The 20386-nt window shown below is 47.6% G+C and overlaps 1 protein-coding gene across 1 annotated transcript in view; it reads left to right on the top strand.

Annotated features, from left to right (window-relative positions):
• Positions 1–20386, top strand: part of LOC130486747 (beta-galactosidase-1-like protein 2) — a 61079-nt gene that overhangs the window by 11426 nt on the left and 29267 nt on the right. The window contains exons 2-6 of the mRNA XM_056860013.1: positions 6001–6198; positions 7271–7339; positions 9570–9665; positions 14444–14552; positions 15689–15781. Coding sequence (XP_056715991.1) covers positions 6001–6198; positions 7271–7339; positions 9570–9665; positions 14444–14552; positions 15689–15781 — 565 coding nt within the window. The remainder of the gene's footprint in view (positions 1–6000; positions 6199–7270; positions 7340–9569; positions 9666–14443; positions 14553–15688; positions 15782–20386) is intronic.

Raw genomic sequence — 20386 nt, 5'->3', positions numbered from 1 at the left:
CCAGGTCAGGGAATGTCCACTTGTGACTAAATTCTGCTGTTTTACTCTGCCTGCTAGTCTTGTGGCCTGATGTTCATGGATGAGATGGGTATTCATGGCTACTAGTAAAAATGGCTACTAGTCATGATGCTTACCTATTCTCTCTAGTATCAGAGGAGCATGCCTGTTACATTAGGTGCTGTGGAACACAGGCAGGACGGTGCTGCTGCAGTTTTCTTATTTGTGGGCTTCCTGGAGGCGCCTGGTTGGCCACTGTGTGAACAGACTGCTGGACTTGATGGACCTTGGTTTGATCCAGCATGGCCTTTCTTATGATATAAACGTGACACCTGCGAGACGGCAGGCACTCGACCGTGGGAGTTTGTTCTGTTGTACGGTGCTCCATTTAAAATGGGCCTGGTATCCACACCAAGCAGCCCCATGCACTTAGTTAACCATACAAAGGTCCGTAGGCTGGGAGGGTGTAGTGTCACTTTGAGACTCGTACAGATAACGACACCTCAGGTGTGCCAAGCAGATGTAGCCGCTTGGTAAAGATAACAGGCTAGCTTTAAGCAAGGTGCCGTACAAAGAGTGCAAAGTCCCACGGGTGAGTTCTTTAGCCGCAGTCAGCCTCACGTTGAAATCTGGTGGTGGTTGAACGAGGGGAGGGAATGGAAAGGTTGCTTTGTAACTTCCCGTTCAGCTCCTGGATAACTGACTGCTCGAGGATGGTGGAAGGATCGGAATCGTCTGAATCCAAATCTGCACTGGGCGTGCCTTGCTGAAGCCACACCTGTGCTAGGTGGGTGGAGCTTTCTGCCAAGTGGGTGTGGCTCTAGCGAGCATCATGTCCATATTTGAAAGCAAATGTTTTTCTCCTCTCCTTACACATGAAACCCCAGAAAGGTTGTTGTGCCACAATCCTAATTAACTTTTAGTAAGGGCTACCAGAAGCTGCCTTGACCTGGGTGGCCCAGGATAGCCTCATCTCATCAGATCTTGGGAGCTAAACCAGGTTGGCTCTGGTTAGTACTTGGCAAGGAGACTGCCAAGGATGTCCAGGGTTGCTACACAGAGGCAGGCAATGGCAAAATATCTTTGGCTGTCTTTTACCTTGAAATCCCTACTGGTTCATAATTAGTCAGCTGTGACTGGATGGAAACACAAAACAAAAACAGAAGCTAGTTGAAATTACTTTGAGGCCTGCATCCAACCTGGGGCAGTCAGCTTGCTGGCCTTGCTTTGCACAGTATCGGCAGGTCCCTAACCCAAGGAATTTATAATCTAAATTTTGACAGACAAAAGAGAGAGGATACAAAACAGAGGAACTAAAGATTAACAAGGAATTAACATGAAGCGTAGACGGTTTCATGTATTTAAGCTTTGTTTTCAGTCCTTGGGGGCAAGTACTGGGAAGTTAAGCCAGGTTTGCAAGCTGCTTAAGCTCTTCCACACCACTTCAAGCATTAAAATTCAATAAAACATTGCATTTCTCCTTTGGGTGCTGTTTGAGTATGGCTAATGAAGAAAGGGGCTCTTGACCCATCTCACACAAAGGCTGGGTGGTGTCGTCTTGACAACTTTGGATCTTTCTGGATGAACCTCTTTGGTGGATTCTCCTTTCCGAACCTGAACTGGTATTTTAAGCGGGGAAAGGCTGAAGTGCCAAGGACCACTGGACCTGAAAGGAGGCAAATGGTCCTTTGCTGTAATTAATGATGGAAGGATACTGGGAGAGCGACAAATGGTCATCTTTTTATTTATTCACGCTGACTGTTCAACTTTCACAGTTAGAACCACTGTGAATCTCAGCATGTTGCGTGACTCAACTATGTTTAATCTGAGCTTCCTTTTCCAGGTATTATCCCTGCCTGCTGGTTCTTTCCAAGGCCTGCGGGGATGAGGTGGTGCAGAGGTATTATCTGTGCTTTGTAGCCATCCCTTCCAAGCGGGACTGCCGAGAACCCCCATGCCCCCCCTCCCAGACAAAGATTCCACTCCCCAGGTCGTCTTTCACGACACCCAAACTCCATCCGAGCATCATATTTATTTTATTTATTTATGTTTCGACTTATACCCCGCCTTCAATTCACTTAAACAGGAAAGTAAAACATTTCTTTCCATCCAGCTATTGCATTTTTATCCTGCCAAGGAGCTCAGGATGGTATACATTGTTGTCCCCTCCCCTATTTTGCCCCCAAGACCCCCCATTCAGGATTTAAAGCCGGGTCCTATTCCCCCATTCTACATCGGGGGTCCCCAACCCATTTGAGCCTGTGGGCGCAGCTTCTGGCACGGGGTGGTGGGTGCAACTGCAAAATGGCCACCTCGAGAGGCGGAGCCAGCCACAAAATATCAGGGAGTGAGGTACACTGGTAGTAACTCTTCAACACTTTAGGTAGAAGCTCTGCTTAACAGGATGCCTTTCAAAAACGAACGTAGCGTTTAAAAATGTTTTCTTGGCACACGCAGCTTATCTTCCGTCATACAGGGACGATCCTTGTGCTGTGGTAGCAGCTGCTGCTGAAGGGGCGTTTGTAAAAATCTGCATACCTGTCGGCCAGTCGGAAGCCCTGCTGGGCAAAAGCTGCACCTGGCCCTGCCCATTTTCTAAAAAGCACCTGGTGGGCACCAGGTGAGGTTTCGGTGGGCGCCATGAGCATCACCATGCTGGGGGCCCCCGCTCTACACCTCCCCGGCTTTCACTGCACTTGACACTGTCAGCATGGATAGGTTGAAAACTGTTTTTCCATTTACATCTGGCCTTTCCTCCGAGGAACAATGCCTGTGGGCCCCCCCCCCCATATTTTATCATTCTTTTTTGGAGGGGAAGGCTGCCAGAGCAAGAGAAAGACTGGTCCAAAGCCACTCCTGCCCCTTCCTTTCCCCTCAGTTAAGGGCCTCCCAAGTGTGTACAGCCACATGCCAGCGCCCCCTTGCCCAGCTCCCCGGGGTGACTCGGCAGCCCTACTTCCTCTCGGCAGCCCTACTTCCAAGCTATCCTGCAGCTTTCGGTTTAGTTTCCTCGATGTCGTGTCGTAACTCGGAACCCTAAATATATATTTGTAACCTAGGCAAGCCTTGTTTTGCAGCGTAAGGCATGGTGCTTCCCCTTCACCCTGGATTTCTCCTCACCCCGTGAGCTTCCGTGCCTGGAAAGAGAGCCTCTCTCTCGTTCTCGGAGTAGCAGCTTGCAGCTTAGCTTGTTCGCTCGGGTTCCCAGCAGGACGGAGGAGGGTCCGAACTTAGTGGGTCCCTCTCTTTAAAACAAGGGTGAAGCCCTGCTCCCTTTTTCTCCCGAGCCGTTCCCCTCCCCCCCCCCCCCCAGCGCTCTTGCACATGGTGGGAAGGCATTTCTGGCAGAAGCATGTGGATTTCATTTTTTCCCATTTTCTGCAAAGTGCACTTGACAGCGCAGCTTAGGAGAGCTTGGGCTTGTTCCTTGAGGAAGCCAACCTGTGGTGGGGAGGGGAGTCAAGACACTCCACTTCTGAAAGTATTCTTTTGCATCACTTCGGTTGAGCCAGATGGCAGTTTGGTTCCAGGTAGTCTGAAATCTGAATCTCGCCTTTGCCTTAGACTTTCTAGGTGTCCTTAGGGCAAGGCGCTATTCCCTCGGCTCTCCGTCCTGAGGAAATATTGAAGCAAAGACCCAAAGAGCCTTTGGGGTGGGGGGAATCGTCCTTACATATACGAACTTAGGCTAAAATGGATTATTCCGTGTTTTAACAAATGGTCCACATCTTGAGCAACTTTGGGTCAAAAGGTTCAGATCCTCTTAGAGGACTCTGACCCGCAGCGTACTTATTTTGTTGCTCGTTTTCTGAAGGTTGCAGAAAAGAGACGAAGGGAGGTGTTTTTAGAGATGGGTTTTATTTAAGTTTTATGGTTTTATTGTTCAAGACCTCGGTCTAAGAACACAGGGGAAGGAAGGAAGGAAGGAAGGAAGGAAGGAAGGAAGGAAGGAAGGAAGGAAAGAAAGAAAGAAAGAAAGAAAGAGGAATGAAAAGACACAGTGTGTTTAGGGAAGCTGGTATTCAGCCCTTTTAATCCTGGCCTGTCTATTAATCTCAGTATAAGTAGCCCAGATTTAAGTTCCTTATCGGCCACCTGCTATCATTTTGTTCTTTGCAGACAGAAAAGCCAGACTTGTGAGTTGTTTGGCTGTAAAGAACAGACAGATTGGCACCTTTTTCACTATCTCTTCACCTCTGACTTGAAAGCCCCAGCTGGGAAAGCCCAAACATCTAGGCATGTGCAGAACCTCGAGAAACGGAGGTCTTTTATGCATGGCTGTTTCACTTGCCATCACCCCTCCGACAACTTTGGTTCTTTGTGTTGATTATGCATGCCTTTTCCAACTGTCAGAGGTCGCCTCGTTTCCCCCCTGCACCTCCCCATGTTTTGCCCGCGTTTTCAAACTCGAGATAAAACAGGTATCTGAAAACACGGGGAAGCGCAGGGGGAGAGCGAGGCGACCTCGGAAACGGCATGCATAATCAACACAAAGACTCGAAGTCGTGGGGGGGGGGGGTGGTAACGGCGAGTGAAACATCCATGCATAAAAAACCTGAGTTCCCATTTAACGTCCTTGAAGAAATTTGCTCTGTTGGAAAATTAGCCTCGTGTTCCAGGGGGTGCAAACAACCTTTCCTGCTGTTTTCAGAGCCTGGTTAGGAGGCCTCCAGCCTGCAAACCTTTTAATTTTTTTTAATGGTCGCAGGAGAGCATATGCAATTTGGAAAATGTTTGGAGAACAAATGAGCACCAGGGAGAGAGGCTGAACAAACAGGTAGAGAGCAACGAAGGAAAGGCTTTCTGGGGTGATAGCTCCGGAAGAAGGGAAAGGAAGGTATGGAGGGTAAGAAATGGGGCAGACGGTCCAGGAGTTTGGAGGCCTCAGAATATTGGCATGAGTTGCAGTGTGGGAGGGCAAAAAAAGGAGGTGTGAAATCAATGAGAGAACTCTGCAAGGAATTCTCTGCCTGGCTTAATGATCCTTCAGCCGGTTCCTCCGTCTCACAGCCCTTGTCCTTTGTACGTGCCACAGGCTCTGTGCATCGTTCTGTAGCCTCTCCTGCCCCCAAACTCTGCAAGCTAGAAGGGCCCGCAGCCGAGCTAAGCTGGCTTTTCCGAAATCATGGCCATCTTTCCGTTTGGAAGTGCGAGCCCAGGCTTGCTGAGTGTTTGGTGAGCCCCTTCCTGTTTTTGCAGTCTTGGGCCAGATTTGAAAAGCGACTCTGGAGCAGCCCTGCGCAGGTAGCAGCCCAGTTTAAGCAAGATACCAGATGAGCTCAAAGTCATGATGAGAGGTTCAAAATGGAAAAAAGGAAGTATTTCTTCACACAATACAGAGTTAAATTGTGGAGCTCCCTGCCCCAGGATGTGGTTATGGCTGCCAACTTGGAAGGCTTTAAGAGGGGAATGGACATGTTCATGGAGGATAGGGCTATCCATAGCTATTAGTCAAAATTGGTACTAGTCATAATGCATACCTAGTCTCTCTAGTATCAGAGGAGCACACCCATTATATTGGGTGCCGTGGAACACAGACAGGAAGCTGCTACAGTCATCTTGTTTGTGGGCTTCCTAGAGGCACTCGGTTGGCCACTGTGCGAACAGACTGCTGGACTTGGTGGGCCCTGGTCTAATCCAGCATGGCTTTTCTTATGTTCTTATGTTCATATGGGCAATTGCATTCATCCTGCCTGCATCATGTTTAGAAGCAGGCTGGTACCCGAGCAGGGATTTCTCTTGGGCTTCCAGCTGGTTTTTTCCTGCGTGGGTGAGTCCCAAGTTCTGTAGGGCTGCCCTGAATCTTTTTTCCCTCGGCTTCACAGCAATGCAGAAGTCATCCTGAGCGACTGCTAGAAGACCGGAAAGTCCTGCCTTCCCTTCCTCTCTGTAATGTGGCTTAGTAGCGTCCAGAATGCCAAGTTGATTCCATGTCAGTTACTTTGAGAATCGTCTTCCTTGCCCGTGGATGAGCTCTGCTGTGTTTTCCCCTCCCTGTTCCAGGTTTAACTGGAGCGACCTGGTCCCCATGCGGATGTGGGGCCGGGTGCTGGGTTTGCAGGCCGAAGAGTCGCAGTTCCTGCTGGAAGGCCTGCCCTTCCGCATCTTTGGAGGGTCGGTGCATTATTTCCGGGTCCCCCGAGTATACTGGAGAGACCGCCTGCTTAAGATGAAGGCCTGCGGCTTGAACACGCTCACCACGTAAGTGCTGTCCGGATCCCATTGGCAGTGGAAGCACGCTGTATAACGGGAACACCAAACTTCCGTAAACTCTAATATTCAGGGAGCTCAGGATGGTATACATGGCTCTCCCCTTGGCCATTTGATCTTTACAACAACCCTGTGAAGTAGGATAGGCTGAGTGGGGGTTTGAATGTGGGCCTCCCCTGTCCCATGCTGATTCTCTAACTGCTATACTGCACTGGTTGTCTGTGTGTATTTACACACATAGGTTTATTTTGTCACACATACGGTCGCGACCCCGTGAGTGGTCGCATTGCACAATAAAGTCAGCATTGTTGAATTGCAGGACTGTGTAGGTATGTAGCGCATGCACTCAGGGGCAGTGTTACGTACAAAGATGTGCAGCTATGTATTCTGCACATATTATGTCCCAAAGTTAAATCGTTAAATTGTGGAACTCCCTGCCCCAGGATGTGGTGATGGCTGCCAGCTTGGAAGGCTTTAAGAGGGGAGTGGACATGTTCATGAAGGAGAGGAGTATTCATGGCTATTAGTTAGAATGGACCCTAGTCATGATGCATACCTATTCTTTCAGAGAAACATGCCTATTATATCAGGTGCTGTGGAATACAGGCAGGATAATGCTGCTGCAGTTAGTTGTCTTGTTTGTGGGCTTCCTAGATGCACCTTGTTGGCCACTGTGTAAACAGACTGCTGGACTTGATGGACCTTGGTTGGATCCAGCATGGCCTTTCTTGTGTTACGTTCTTATGTTAAATTCAAACGGGATGTGATATTTAAAAGGCGCAAGTTGTCTGTTGCAATGAAAATAGTTTCCCTTCTTTTTCTTCTGAGTGAAAATGCAGACAAGCATCTTCTAACACCTGGGCTTAAATTTGGCAGGGCCTCCTGGGGGCAGACAAAATTGCTTGGAGGGAGGAGAAGTAGGTTGTGGGCTACCACTGTTTCATCTCTGCTTCAGAGGATTCCTTGGCCCAGAGACAAGGCTAGGCGGCTGATTTCCTTGCTTTGTCATTTCAAACCTGCATCCAGCAGTGAATCGTACAGCCAATTGATTCTGTCTTTTCAGGTACGTTCCATGGAATCTTCATGAGGCAGCCAGAGGGAAGTTTGACTTCAGCGGAAACCTGGATCTGCGGTGAGTATTTAGGGATCAAGTGTCCCACAGCTTTAAAAAAACAAAACAAAGCTAGGACCTTCAGCCTGAACATTCCTTTTGTTCTGAGGAACAGGTTCACTCGCTGGGGGAATATGCAGATATTTAATTTTGTTCGGTTTGCCCCAATTGCAGAATATCAGAGGGGTTTCACAGAATTTTGAACCTTGGGCACGAACTACGTTGGTACCCATGGAACAGGGTCAGAAGGGCTGGGCAAGAGCTGTATCCTACCCTCCATAACTGGAAGCTCTCCAGGGTCTTTGTGAATTAAAAAAAAACCACTAAAAACCTACAGCTGAGAAGGAAATTCCATGGGGATCACTCATGCAGTTTCCATTAAGTTCAACGGAAGGATGAGATGATACAGGTTGAGTATCCCTTATCTGGACTGCTTGGGACCAGAAGTGGTCCATATTTTGGATCTTTCCATATTTTGGAATTTTTGCATGTACATAATGAGATATTTTACCATTAAAGAGTTTGATGATCACATAGTTGCTATGATAAGATATAATAGTTGACGGTATATCTGATATGGAAAAATATTTGGTTTTAATGGTAGTTCAGAAACATTGATTATCAGCCTTATTCAGGAGTATCAATGTCCTAAATTAACATAATCATTAATAAGATAAATAATCCAGATTAAATGTAAGCAAAAGAATAAATGTTTATGCATTTGTTTTAGTAAAGAATATAGTGATTGTACAGATAAAAAGAATAGAACTGATAGATATAGAACGTATTAGGACCGCTCTGTTAGTTATTTGAGGAGGATCTTGTTGTGGATATGGAGTTTAAGGAGTGTGTGATGTGTATTAATTGTATGTGCTTTATAAAAATAAAAATAAATATTTTAAAAAAAGAAATAGCTTGGGGATAGCACCCGTCTAAACACGAAATTCATTTATGTTATATATATACTTCGTTCACGAAGCCTGAATGTTAATTTAAAAAAAAAATTTAAATAATTTTGTGTATGTCAAACCATCAGTGGCACTGCTGAGTGCCTGTGAGTAATGCCTGCATGCCAGCTCGAAAGGTCCGGTTTTCAGATCAGTCCAGATTTCAGATGTCTGGATAAGGGATACTCAACCTGTACCTTTAAACTCTCAAAGCACGTATCCTGTATAGCTTTCCTTCCCCGGCCACTCCTGTCGTCCTCTGGAGGTGAAGCTCGTTCAGTTTTCCAACAGCTTCCTGAATGAACTTTGCCCAGGCAGAGCAAAAGGACGGAACATGGAAGAGAGACTTGGCATTTGGTAGAAGCAGGTGAGGGTCACAGCTGGCAGGTAGAAGCTGTGCTAATGACCTTCTCATCCAAACCCTTCTTGTGTACACTGACCACTTTTGGATGCTTCCAGAAGAAGAATACAACTTCAAAAAGAAACAAAGAACAGGGTACTTCAGTCCTTGTTGACCCTATCTAATTTGTAATCAGCGGAACGTCCAGTGTCTGAATGTGCTGTGATACATGGTATTAGTACATGGGTTGAAATTAAATCAAAAGAGTTTCCGCCTAGACGTTAGGAAGAATTTTCTAACAGCTAGAGCGGTTCCTCAGTGGAACAGGCTTCCCTGGGAGGTGGTAAGCTCTCCTTTCCTGGAGGTTTTTAAGCAGAGGCAAGATGGCCATCTGTTAGCAATGCTGATTCGATGACCTCATGAGAGGGAGGGCATCTTGGCCATCTTCTGGGCATGGAGTAGGGGTCACTGGGGGTAGGGGTGGGGGAGGTGGTTGTGCATCTACTGAATCCTGGACAGCGATTGACTGAAATGCTGTGATGTCACAGAGAAGCTCAGCAAGTATAGGTGGCAAAGGAAAATGGAACTAAATAGGGGGCTGACAGAAAGAGATGGTAGAGTACCAGTAACTACAGAGGAGGCACAGGAAAAGAGGAGATACAGAAAAGAATAATGGAGAATTGAGGGGGCGTGGCAGAGTGGAGACCATATTCCAAGAGAAAAAATGTGGGAATGGCCAGGAGTTGAAGAAGTAAGGAGAGCTGAGGTTCTCAGGATGCACTGAAGCAACCAGCTAACACTCTGGCTGTGGACCACTAATAAAATTGCATTGTGGCTCTACTCTTCCCCACTGTCCAGGTGTTTGCCCCCACCCTTTCAGGCCGCTGTGTGGACCAATCCATGCCGTATCCCGGAACTGCGTGTGCAACAGCAGCCGCCTAACTCTTTTTCAATCTCCATCTAGGGCTTTCATTAAGACGGCTGCGGAAGTCGGGCTGTGGGTGATTCTGCGTCCGGGACCTTACATCTGCTCTGAGTGGGATCTCGGTGGTCTGCCCAGGTGAGATCATCTGGATGTTTGATGGCCCATTTGAATCAGAAGATGCCTCCCTGGGATGGGCGGTCCCATGTTTCAGAGAACAGGAACACAATGATCCAAATGCAGTAGGCGTGCAGATTAGGAAACTGTAGAAGAAGAAGAAGAGTTGGTTTTTATATGCAGACTTTCTTTACCTTTTTAAGGAGAATCATAGAGATGGAAGGAACCACCAGGGTCATCTAGTCCAACCCTCTGCACAATGCAGGAAATTCAGAACTACCTCCCCCACCACACCCCTAGTGACCCCTACTCCATGGCCAGAAGATGGCCAAGATGCCTTCCCTCTCATCATCTGCTTAAGGTCATAGAATCAGCATTGCTGACAGATAGCCATCTAACCTCTTCTTAAAAACCTCCAAGGAAGGAGAGCTTACCACCTCCTGAATCAAACTGGCTTACAATCTCCTTCCCTTCCCCTCCCCACAATGGACACCTGGTGAGGTAGGTGGGGCTGAGAGAGTTCAAAGAACTGTGATTAGCCTGAAAGCTTTTAAAGGGAGATTTTGAAACCTCTAGCCTACCATTCCCTTGCCACAAAGCTTGTGTGCTTACTGCTGAAGTGGATATTCCCTCTCCTCGGGGTTTCCCTGCAGCCCTGCTTAGCCCAGGATCACCAGAAGCTTAGGAACTAAGCAAGTTCAGCCACGGTCAGTACTCGGATGGGAGAGGAAGGCTATGGCAAACCACCTCTGCTTGTCTCTTGCCTGGAAAGCCCCGTGGATGGGGTTGCCATGAGTTGCCACAGAGAGCCAGCATGATGTGGTTAAGAGCGGTGGTTTGGAGCAGTGTACTGTGATCTGGAGAACCAGGTTCGATTCCCCACTCCACAATGAATGGCAGACGCCAATCTGGTGAACCGGGTTGGTTTCCACACGAATCCAGCTGGGGGACCTTGGGCTAGTCACAGCTCTCTTAGAGCTCTCTCAGCCCCACCTACATCACAGGGTGTCTGTTGTGAGGAGGGGAAGGGAAGGTGATTGTAAGCTGGTTTGAGTCTCCTTTAAGTGGTAGAGAAAGTCAGCATAAAAACACCCAACTCTTCTCCTCTTCTCTTCTCCTCCTCCTCTCCTCCTCCTCTCTATGGTACTTTCTTCTTCTTCTTGGGATTCCCTGGGAAGTGTAGCTCTGGGAAAGAGGAGCTAGGCACTGTGGTTGATCTCAGGTGCATTCCAGAGGAATGAGGAAACGAAATGGCTTTGGTTTAATTCCTGCCTTGTGACCTTGCAACTATAAACTTGCAGGGCCTCCAGCTGCATCTCTTCCTCCTCCGCCAGCATCCTTTGGATGTTGCCCCAGAAAGTTGGACCAGAACCAGCTCCCCCTCACTGGCAGTTCTTAAGCAGCGGCTGTACGGACGTTTGTCAGGGATGCTCTAGGCTGATCCTGCATTGAGCAGGGGGTTGGACTAGATGGCCTGTATGGCCCCTTCACATGAAGCTGCCTTATACTGAATCAGACCCTTGGGTCCATCGAAATCAATATTGTCTACTCAGACCGGTAGCGGCTCTCAAGGGTCTCAGGCAGAGGTCTTTCACTTCACCTACTTGCCTAGTCTATTTAACTGGAGATGCCAGTGATTGAACCTGGGACCTTCTGCATGCCAAGCAGAGGCTCTACCACAGCTACGGCCCTTCCCCTTCTAACTATGATTCTATGAAAACAGGATTTCGAAGATTTGCATTCCTTTCAAGTCCCCCTCCCCATTGCATCTCCCATATACGGTGCAGAAACTATTTGGGTTCTCCCCCTCACAATCACCTTAGGGGACTTTGAAGACAGAGAGAGGCAGATGGCCGAATGAATTGAGAAAGAAGAAGACAAAGAGTTGATTTTTATATACTGACTTTCCCACTTAAGGAAGAATCAAACCGGCTTACAATCCCCTTCCCTTCCCCACAACAGAGACCCTGTGAGGTAGGTGGGGTTGAGAGAGTGTGACTATCCCAGGGTCACCCAGGTGGCTTCATGTGTAGGAGTGGGGAAACAAATCCAGTTCACCAGATTAGCCTCTGCTGCTCATGTGGAGGAGTGGGGAATCAAACCTGGTTCTCCAGATCAGAGTCCACCGCTCCAAACCATGCTGGCTCCATTGTACGAAGCAGCCTAGTGAAATATGCAGAGTTTGAAGTTAGTGGAGAATGGGGCGGGGGATGGGGATGGGAGGGAGCAACAATAGATGAGCTTATGCAGAGTGGAGGGAACGAGCAGGAGTCCGATGACAGGGTATTTCTGTTACGACCCGGGAACACAAGAGCCGCTTGTCTGTGGACTCGGCTCTTCGGGTTTTGCTTATTCAAAAGAATGTGTTTTTCCCCCAGCCTCCTACACAAAAGCAGCTGATAACTTTCCTCGGACAATGGTTCTAAGCACTAAAAAAAAAAGCAAGAGAGCAGCTCAAACGCTGGGTGTACCTGTTTGCGCTTTGCATCAAAACCAAATAACCGCTTTGGGAGTACCGAGAGCGTTCCTCTTCGGCACTCGAAGGGAAGAATGCAAATAGATACGTTCTCCTCCCCACCCCCCCAATTTGCATGCTTTGCTTCAACTCCCCATTTTGGGATTTTGCAAATTCGTTTGAAACGCCGGGACTTGCAACAAGTAGCCAACAGGAAAGATAAGAAATGCCACGCATTAGGAATGGTGGAGAGGAGAGCCTTTCGAGGCCCTGAGTCGGTGTTTATTATATGTCTTATACTGTTCCTATGGCATTGCTGAATTCTGTAATCTTTCTTGAGTCTCAGGGAGAAAGGCTATAAATAAAGTAAATAAAAATGCAAAGGAACCTCATTTCCGGAACCCTACAGACTGTTTCCAGGCGCAGCCTGCGTGCTTCTAAATCCTGCTTTCACAACAAACAAAACTAGAAACTCACTTAAAATGAACCCCAAACTTGATTCCTTGGAATCTTTCTGATGTCGTTTCAAAATTCTGCACTGGGAAAATAGCTATCATGCGCTTAGCATTGCACGTTACGGTCAAGGTTGTGCACCGGTCCTTGGTTGCACACTCATAACCTGGGCATCCATGCTCAATCAGATTCGACAGTCTGGAGACGGGTTGCGTGCTGTTTGCTCTCGAGCGCGCTGTCCTTGCAGGAGTATTGCAGTGCGTGAATCAGCTCAACTTAGACTGGGAAATGTAGTCAAGAAGCCTGTGTTGACGTCACCTGGTGACCTTGGCTCATCCGCCAGGTGCCTCCATTTCCCCTCCCTGTATAAAAGCGCCAATTGCTAATGCCAACAGCTTGTTTTCTGGATTCTCTTTGCACCTGGGTTCATTTCATTACCTCCCCTGGGACCCACTCGTGATGCTGACGGGCAGGGAATACTCCCGCCTCTCTTTAGTGCCCAGCATCTAGCAGGAGGCTTGAAGAGCACATGGGGTGTCCTAAGGTGCTTAGAATACCTCTTGGTTACCAGATCCCAAGGGTGGTGGAGGGGCAGCATGCCTTAGTCTCACATTTATTTTTCTCCACTTGTTGTTTTCCACCTGAGGCTGAGCCTCTGCAGAGTTAGCATGGTGTAGTGTTTAAGAGCGGTGGTTTCGAGCAGCGGACTTTAATCTGGAGGACTAGGTTTGATTCCCCACTCCTCCACATGAGTGGCGGACGCTAATCTCGTGAAACCAGGTTGGTTTCCCCACTCCTCCACATGAAGCCGGCTGGGTGACCTTGGGCTAGTCACAGCTCTCTTAGAGTTCTCTCAGGCCCACCTACCTCACATGGTGTCTGTGGTGGGGAGGGGAAGGGAAGGCGATTGTAAGCCGGTTTGGTTCTCCCTTAAGTGGTAGAGAAAATTGGCATATGAAAACCATCTCTTCTTCTTCTTCTTCTTCTTCTTCTTCTTCTTCTTCTCAGCTCCATCCTTGCCTGGCACCTCTCCGTTGCAATTTGTGTCCACTCCCACCTTCTGTCCAACTTTGCAAGGAACTGCCTTGAGCCTACTTTAATTGCATTCAGTTTTGTATTTGCTTAGTTTAAAAGTTAGGTACCCAGCCTCTGCTGCAGTTTGGGAGGACTTGGGAGGGGCCGTGGCTCAGTGGTGGAGCATCTGCTTGGCATGCAGAAGGTCCCAGGTTCAATCCCCGGCATCTCCAGTTAAAGGGACTAGGCAGGTAGGTGATGTGAAAGACCTCTGCATGAGACCCTGGAGAGCTGCTGCCGGTCTGAGCAGACAATACTGACTTTGATGGACCAAGGGTCTGATTCAGTATCAGGCAGCTTCATGTGTTCATGTGATTTAAAACAAAAGCTCTCCGGACCAGTCAAATCCTAAAGCCCTCTGTATAGAGTAGTTAACAAACTCAAGATTCGAGTCCAGTAGCACCTTAGAGACCAACAAGATTTTTTTTGGGGGGGGGGTAAAGGCTTTCGAGAGTCAAAGCTCATACACTGAAAAGCCTGTTGGTCTCTAAGGTGCTACAGGACTCAAATATTAACTATTCTGCTGTAGACCAACAGAGCTACCCTCTGAGACTATCTTCTTGGATGCTGAAACCTACCTTGCATTTTCATACCTCCGCTCGACCAAATTATTAGTAAGAAAACACTCAGGAACAGCAAGGAGAGATTAACTTGTTAGAAACTCAGCGCAGTATCCTGGGGAAGCGAGAAAAACCTCTGGGCTCGGTTCCAAAGGGAAATCTTTGTATTTCCTTGGCCTGCCCGGCAATGCCTCTTCGATTCTTTTCTTCCCGAGTGCTGGTTGTCACCCCCCTCAATAAGCCTTCTTCCTCTTTAGCTGGCTGCTCCAAGACCCCAACATGCAACTGAGGACGACCTACAAGGGTTTCACGGAGGCCATGGATGCGTACTTTGATCACCTGATGCGCAGAGTGGTTCCTCTGCAGGTGTGTAGTTGAGAGGGAATCTCGTGGTTGCTGCTGCCAAGTCTGGTTGCCACCTATGTTGTCGTGAGAGCTGCATGGAAGTTTTTGTGAGATTTGGGCTTTTTCACAATGCTACGCCAACAACAAAGGGGGGGAACTTAACTCTAAACACCAGTATTAAGTACCCAAAAGGTCAAGAAAATATAAACAAAAGTTAAAATCCAAGGCCCAAGGTTATATGCTCTAAAAATACTCTTGGCAACGCACACATAAGTCTGGAATGTTGATTGCTTAGACCACTGAAGAAGGCTGTATGGCTGAAACGTGTATGGTCAAAGTATAAAGACTACAGTCAACAATAGCCATGCAGATTAGCTTTGGATTTCACACATTAACAGATCACTTCAGGATACAATGGTTCCATATTAACATACCACACCCTCATTAGCACATTATCTTGATACTTACAGGACAATGATTAGCACATTACCTTTGATACTTTTTGCAGGACAATGATTCAGCTCAAGGAAACAACTTTCTGACTATATATTACTCTTCCTACACACTTGACACTGAGAGACAATGTCCTTCAGTGTTACTCCTCTGAAGATGCCTGCCACAGCTGCTGGCGAAACATCAGGAAAGAAAATACCAAGACCACTGTTACACAGCCCGGATAACCTACAAGAACCAATATAACTGTGTTACTTTAGGTCTTACTGTGTTATATGAGTATGTCAGTTTGGTAGGCTGTTGAAATGCCTTATATGTGGTATTAGATTTTATCCTGAAATAAAAGTATACATATTTTGCGCTTACATAATTTTTAGAGTGTATAACCTGGGGAAGTGGGGTCCAGACATTTGCGGGTTTAGTCACTTGTGCATGCTCTGTTTGTTTTAAGTGACCATCAAGCTCAGTACCGTCTACTCAGACTGGCAGAGGCTCTCCAGGGTCTCAGGCTGAAGTCTTTCACATTACCCGCTGCCTGGACCTTTTATCTGGAGATGCCGGGGATTGAACCGGGGACCTTCTGCCTCCCAAGCAGACGCTCAGCTCTGCAAGCCATAGCCTCTCCGCTTGGGTAACTCTTCACGTTGGGCTTAGATCTCCCTGAGACTTGGCGCTTAGCTGATGCTGCCTTCTCCCCTCTGCAGTACAAGAAAGGGGGGCCGATAATAGCTGTGCAAGTGGAGAACGAATACGGCTCCTACGCCCAAGACCCAAACTACATGCTGTACATCAAAATGGTAACGTTGACCGTCTGCCTTCTTCTCGACCTCCCTCCCTGTCACTGTTCCTGCTTCTGCTTGCACCTTTTTGTCTTTTGTTTTTCCCTCTGTGCCCTGCATACGGCTGGAATCAGAGTTCGGAAGCTTTGGTGGACTCTGATCTGGAGAACTGGGTTTGATTCCCTACTCCTCCACATGAAGCCAGCTGGGTGACCTTGGGCTAGTCACAGCTGTCTCCGAACTCTCTCAGCCCCACCTACCTCACAGGGTGTCTGTTGTGGGGAGTGGAAGGGAAGGCGAATGTAAGCCGGTTTGATTCCGCCTTAAGTGGTAGAGAAAGTCGGCATATAAAAACCAACTCCTCTTCTTCTAAAGCCTCAGCGTAAATGTCTCCGGCTCCATGTAATTGTTTCTTCTCCCTTGGCTGGAAGTAACATCAGGCAAATGAGGTCCCTTCAACGGAAAGTGAGGTCTGGCAAAGTTTTGCAGAGTGACCCACTGTGTGTTAGTCCTAGAGTCTCTTTTTTTGGCACCAGGACTTTGCCTTGGAATAGGTGGATTGTTTTTAATAATTAAGAAAACTTACACAGATGGCATTTTTTTAGCAGTAATAATGTTTGGAGAGAACTTCAGAGCACTTTAGCTGTGGTATACCAGTAGTCCTTACCACAACCCTGCAAGGTGTTTATTTATTTGTCGTATTTCTAACCTGCCTTCCCCGGCCGCAGCCGGCTCAAGGCGGGTAACAACCCCTAAAACCGTACAAACATTCATAACACCCTTAAAACATCCACAGAACAGTTTTTTATTGCATTGCTTTCCTTGAGCACTTAGGTTTATACATGCAGTTTTCATGTTGTGCTCTTATTTACAAGTTATGACATTGTATTATATTTTATAATAGTTGGATGGCTGCCTTGAGAGCTCTAGAAGACAGCACCAGATAGAAGCACTTTGAATAATTAAAGGAGGGGGGAGGAAGTTTCCAGGATGTTGCTCGCGAGCAAACCTCAGCCCGGGCATCTCTCACTTTTCGCGTTTTGGGAATTAGCATTGTACTCTTTTGTTTTATTCTAAAAGTTTATTTTATTCTAACAAGTTTCAAACCTGAGTGTCAGTTCAAGAAGCTCAGAGTCACCCCTTTAATTGTATTGTTTAAACGCAATCCGCCTTGAGCGAAACTCTGATGAAGTACAGACATTTCGTAACTTAATCATTCTTCTAGAAGGGAGTTTTGTCCTGCCCTAAAATATTTCCTGGGAAGGGGGGATCCCCTTAGAATCCCAACTTTTAAAGAGGGGCTGGCCCGATAAAGGACTGAGAAGCCCCCATTAAAGGATAGGGGCTTCCTCTGACACCTTCAGGGCAACTCCCCGAAGAGCCAGTTGAGCTTTTGGCAAAGAATCTCCTATTAGGAGAAAAATCCGCATCTTACGCTCCAAACTGCCAAGTTCTGCGCTGTTGTTATCAAAATACACAGAACTTTGTTAGAGAATGCTTGTTAATATACTTTATAATTTTACAAATTTTAAGGTGATAATTTTAACCAGGGGTTGTTTTTATTGATCTTACATCTTTATTTATACGAGCAGTCTGTAATCCCTACGGTACAAAACTATCAAGTCTAGATTCTCTGGGGCATTAACGAACGATTGGTCAATTGACCGTATTAATAAAATTTGATTTGATTTGACACCTTCAGGGCCTTTGGAACCTTCCCATTGCGAGTAGGGCCAAAGCCTTGGCCCAGTGGTCCGCGCCAGGACCTTCCACGTGGGAGATTATTTGCACAGCCGGAGCTGTCTCGTAAACCCCTGTAATCTGAAGCTCAGCGCCGGGCAGACTAATTTTACTAATGCTTTGCTCTGCTGCCAGCAGAGATCTTGCCTCGGCCCAGGCCTCTGAGGCGGGCAACAGGAGGCGGCAGACACCCAAATATGGCCATTTTTAGCCTGGCAAATCCACTCCGAGCCCTGCCCTCTTGGCTGGTTCAAAGGCGATACCGCCACAAGATTTTAATTACCAAGAGCCTCGTTAGAGACCAGCCGCCGTTTGCTAATCAGCCCTTTCTCGGGAAGCGATTTCTGCTTTGGGGCAAGGGCTATCCCGAAGGAGAGCTGTTTACCTGCCATTCTGCCTTTTGCATAGCCAGAAGCTTTGAGACTCGCATAATAACATCATTCTGAGTGAGGTTGGATGAAGATGGTTCCGTCTGGAGAGCCAGCGTGGTCCAGTGGTTAAGAGCAGTGGTATGGAGCAGTGGACTCTGATCTGGAGAACCAGGTTTGATTCTCAACTCCTCCACATGAGCGGCAGAGGCTAATCTGGTGAACTGGATTTGTTTCCCCATTCCTGCACACGAAGCCAGCTGGGTGACATTGGGTTAATAGCACTCTCTCAGCCCCACCTACCTCCCAGGGTGTCTGTTGTGGGGTGGGGAAGGTGATTGTAAGCTGGTTTGATTCTCCCTTAAGTGGTAGAGAAAGTCAGCATATAAAAACCAACTCTTCTTCCCAGCATCCCCTTCCAATTCCCTCCCCCTTTTTGCCACCAAGTCACAGCTGACATGGGCCCCCCATAGGGTTTTCAAGGCAAGAGATGTTCAGAGATGCTTTGCCATTGCCTGCCTCTGCATAGCAGCCCAGGAATTCCTTGGTGGTCTCCCATCCACATACTAACCAAAGGCTAAAATGGAAGAGGGGGGAACAACATAAGCCGCTTTGGGTCCCCAGTGGGAGAGAAAGGCAGGGTATCGATGAACTAAATAAATACATCAACCCGGCTCATCTGAAGGGGACTGAGACGACCTCTGCAAAGAGAGTCCATCCGGATCTGGCTGCAGGCCGTTTCCACACTGGGTATTTTTCACATGATCTGATGTTCTTGGTTTCTAGACCTCTGTAGCAGGTGGCTTGTACCAACGCCCATTTTGTGTGTGATACACAAGCAAGAATTCAGATCAGCTTTGGGATCTGCCAGTCTGAATGATCACACCTGGGCCTCTCTGCACTGTTTTTATTTCTGTTTCTCTTGCATCTGTGGCTTGCAGGGCAACGTGTCTTGCGTCTCTGTCTGCAGTTCTTGCAACCCACAACAACATGCAGACAATGCTGGTTTTTTCCTCCTCTAAAAAACCTCAATTCTCTTAAGTAATATAATTGTCCAAAAGCAACATTTATGGTTTAATGGTTATTGGTATTGGAACAATCCTCCCTCTGCCGTGCCGTTTCCAGACTTAGTACATGTGTAGAATTTTCAGAGTGCCGTTTGTTATTGTAAATTGCAGCCTCTTCCTGTTTTTGTTGAAATCTTGACGGTTGACTGTTGCATTTTATTTATTTGTAACCCGCTTTTCTCCACTGTTGGGACCCAAAGTGGCTTAAAACATATCCCTTTCTCCATTCTTTCACAACAACAGCCCTGTGAAGTAGGCCAGGCTGAGAGGCCTTAAAAGAAATGTGCACAGCCAATCAAATCACCAATGGCCAGTCAGAAGCCTTGCTGGGCAAAAGCCCCGCTTGGCCACACCCACTGACAGCAAATACTTGGCGGGCGCCAGAAAAGGTGTTGGCGGGTTCCATGGCACCCTCGGGCACCACGATGGGGACCGCTGCTTTCGTGTATTCATTTTAACAATCGAAACTCTTCCCCATCCAATCTGCATTCACCCAGCCAAGGCCCCTCCTGTTTTGGCTACTTTGCAGTGCAATCCTTAACAGGGTTTACACCCTTCTGAGCTCGTTGACTTCAGTGGGCTGAGAAGAAGAAGAGTTGGCTTTTATATGCCGACTTTCTCTACCACTTACGGGAGACTCAAACCGGCTTACAACCACCTTCCCTTCCCCTCCCCACAACAGTCACCCTGTGAGGTAGGTGGGGCTGAGAGAGCTCTAAGAGAGCTGTGACTAGCCCAAGGTCACCCAGATGGCTTCATGTGGAGGAGTGGGGAATCAAACCCGGTTCTCAAGATCAGACTCCACCACTCCAAACCACCGCTCTTAACCACTACACCACGCTGGCTCTGTTTAGGATTGCACTGTTGTCCCCCGAGCTTTTCCTTGACCAGCGTTTGGGATTGCCAAATGCACTCTATTTTTAACACGCCACTCGATACTGGAGTGCAATGATACAATTTAGGATATTATTAACAGCCTCAGCCAACCTCAGTTCCCGCGGTACCGATATTCTTGTGAGAGGAGACAGGCTGGGCGTTTGCTCGGCGGTACACCCCCTCAGTCATTCCTTTTCAGAGGATGAAGTGGCGCAATGCACCAAAGAGGCAAAGACTTTCCCTTCACTGCAGTTGGTGGAAACTTTCCCCAATCTTACCAGGAGCCCAACATGATGTGCGGTATTAATATAAACCGCTCAAGCAAGGAGCCAGGTTGCTTTGGCCTGGTAACCACGTGACGTTCTTTACCCTCATCCCCATAGAAAAAGGATTATGAACCGGAGGACCGGGAGACTTGGAGGAATATTGGAACGATGGGGGAATGATCGAGTTAGCAAAGTGAAGCGTTTTTCAGGAGGCCACATAATAATATCTCCCCAGTAATGGTAACCTGGGGTGCAGTCAGGGTGTATTAGATAGAGAGAGCAGCACAGTATTCTGCTGAGGGAGAA

Source organism: Euleptes europaea, chromosome 14, assembly GCF_029931775.1.
Source record: "Euleptes europaea isolate rEulEur1 chromosome 14, rEulEur1.hap1, whole genome shotgun sequence".
NCBI lineage: Eukaryota > Metazoa > Chordata > Lepidosauria > Squamata > Sphaerodactylidae > Euleptes > Euleptes europaea.
The sequence above is the reverse complement of the archived record's forward strand: the minus strand, read 5'-3'. Positions and strand labels throughout refer to the sequence as shown.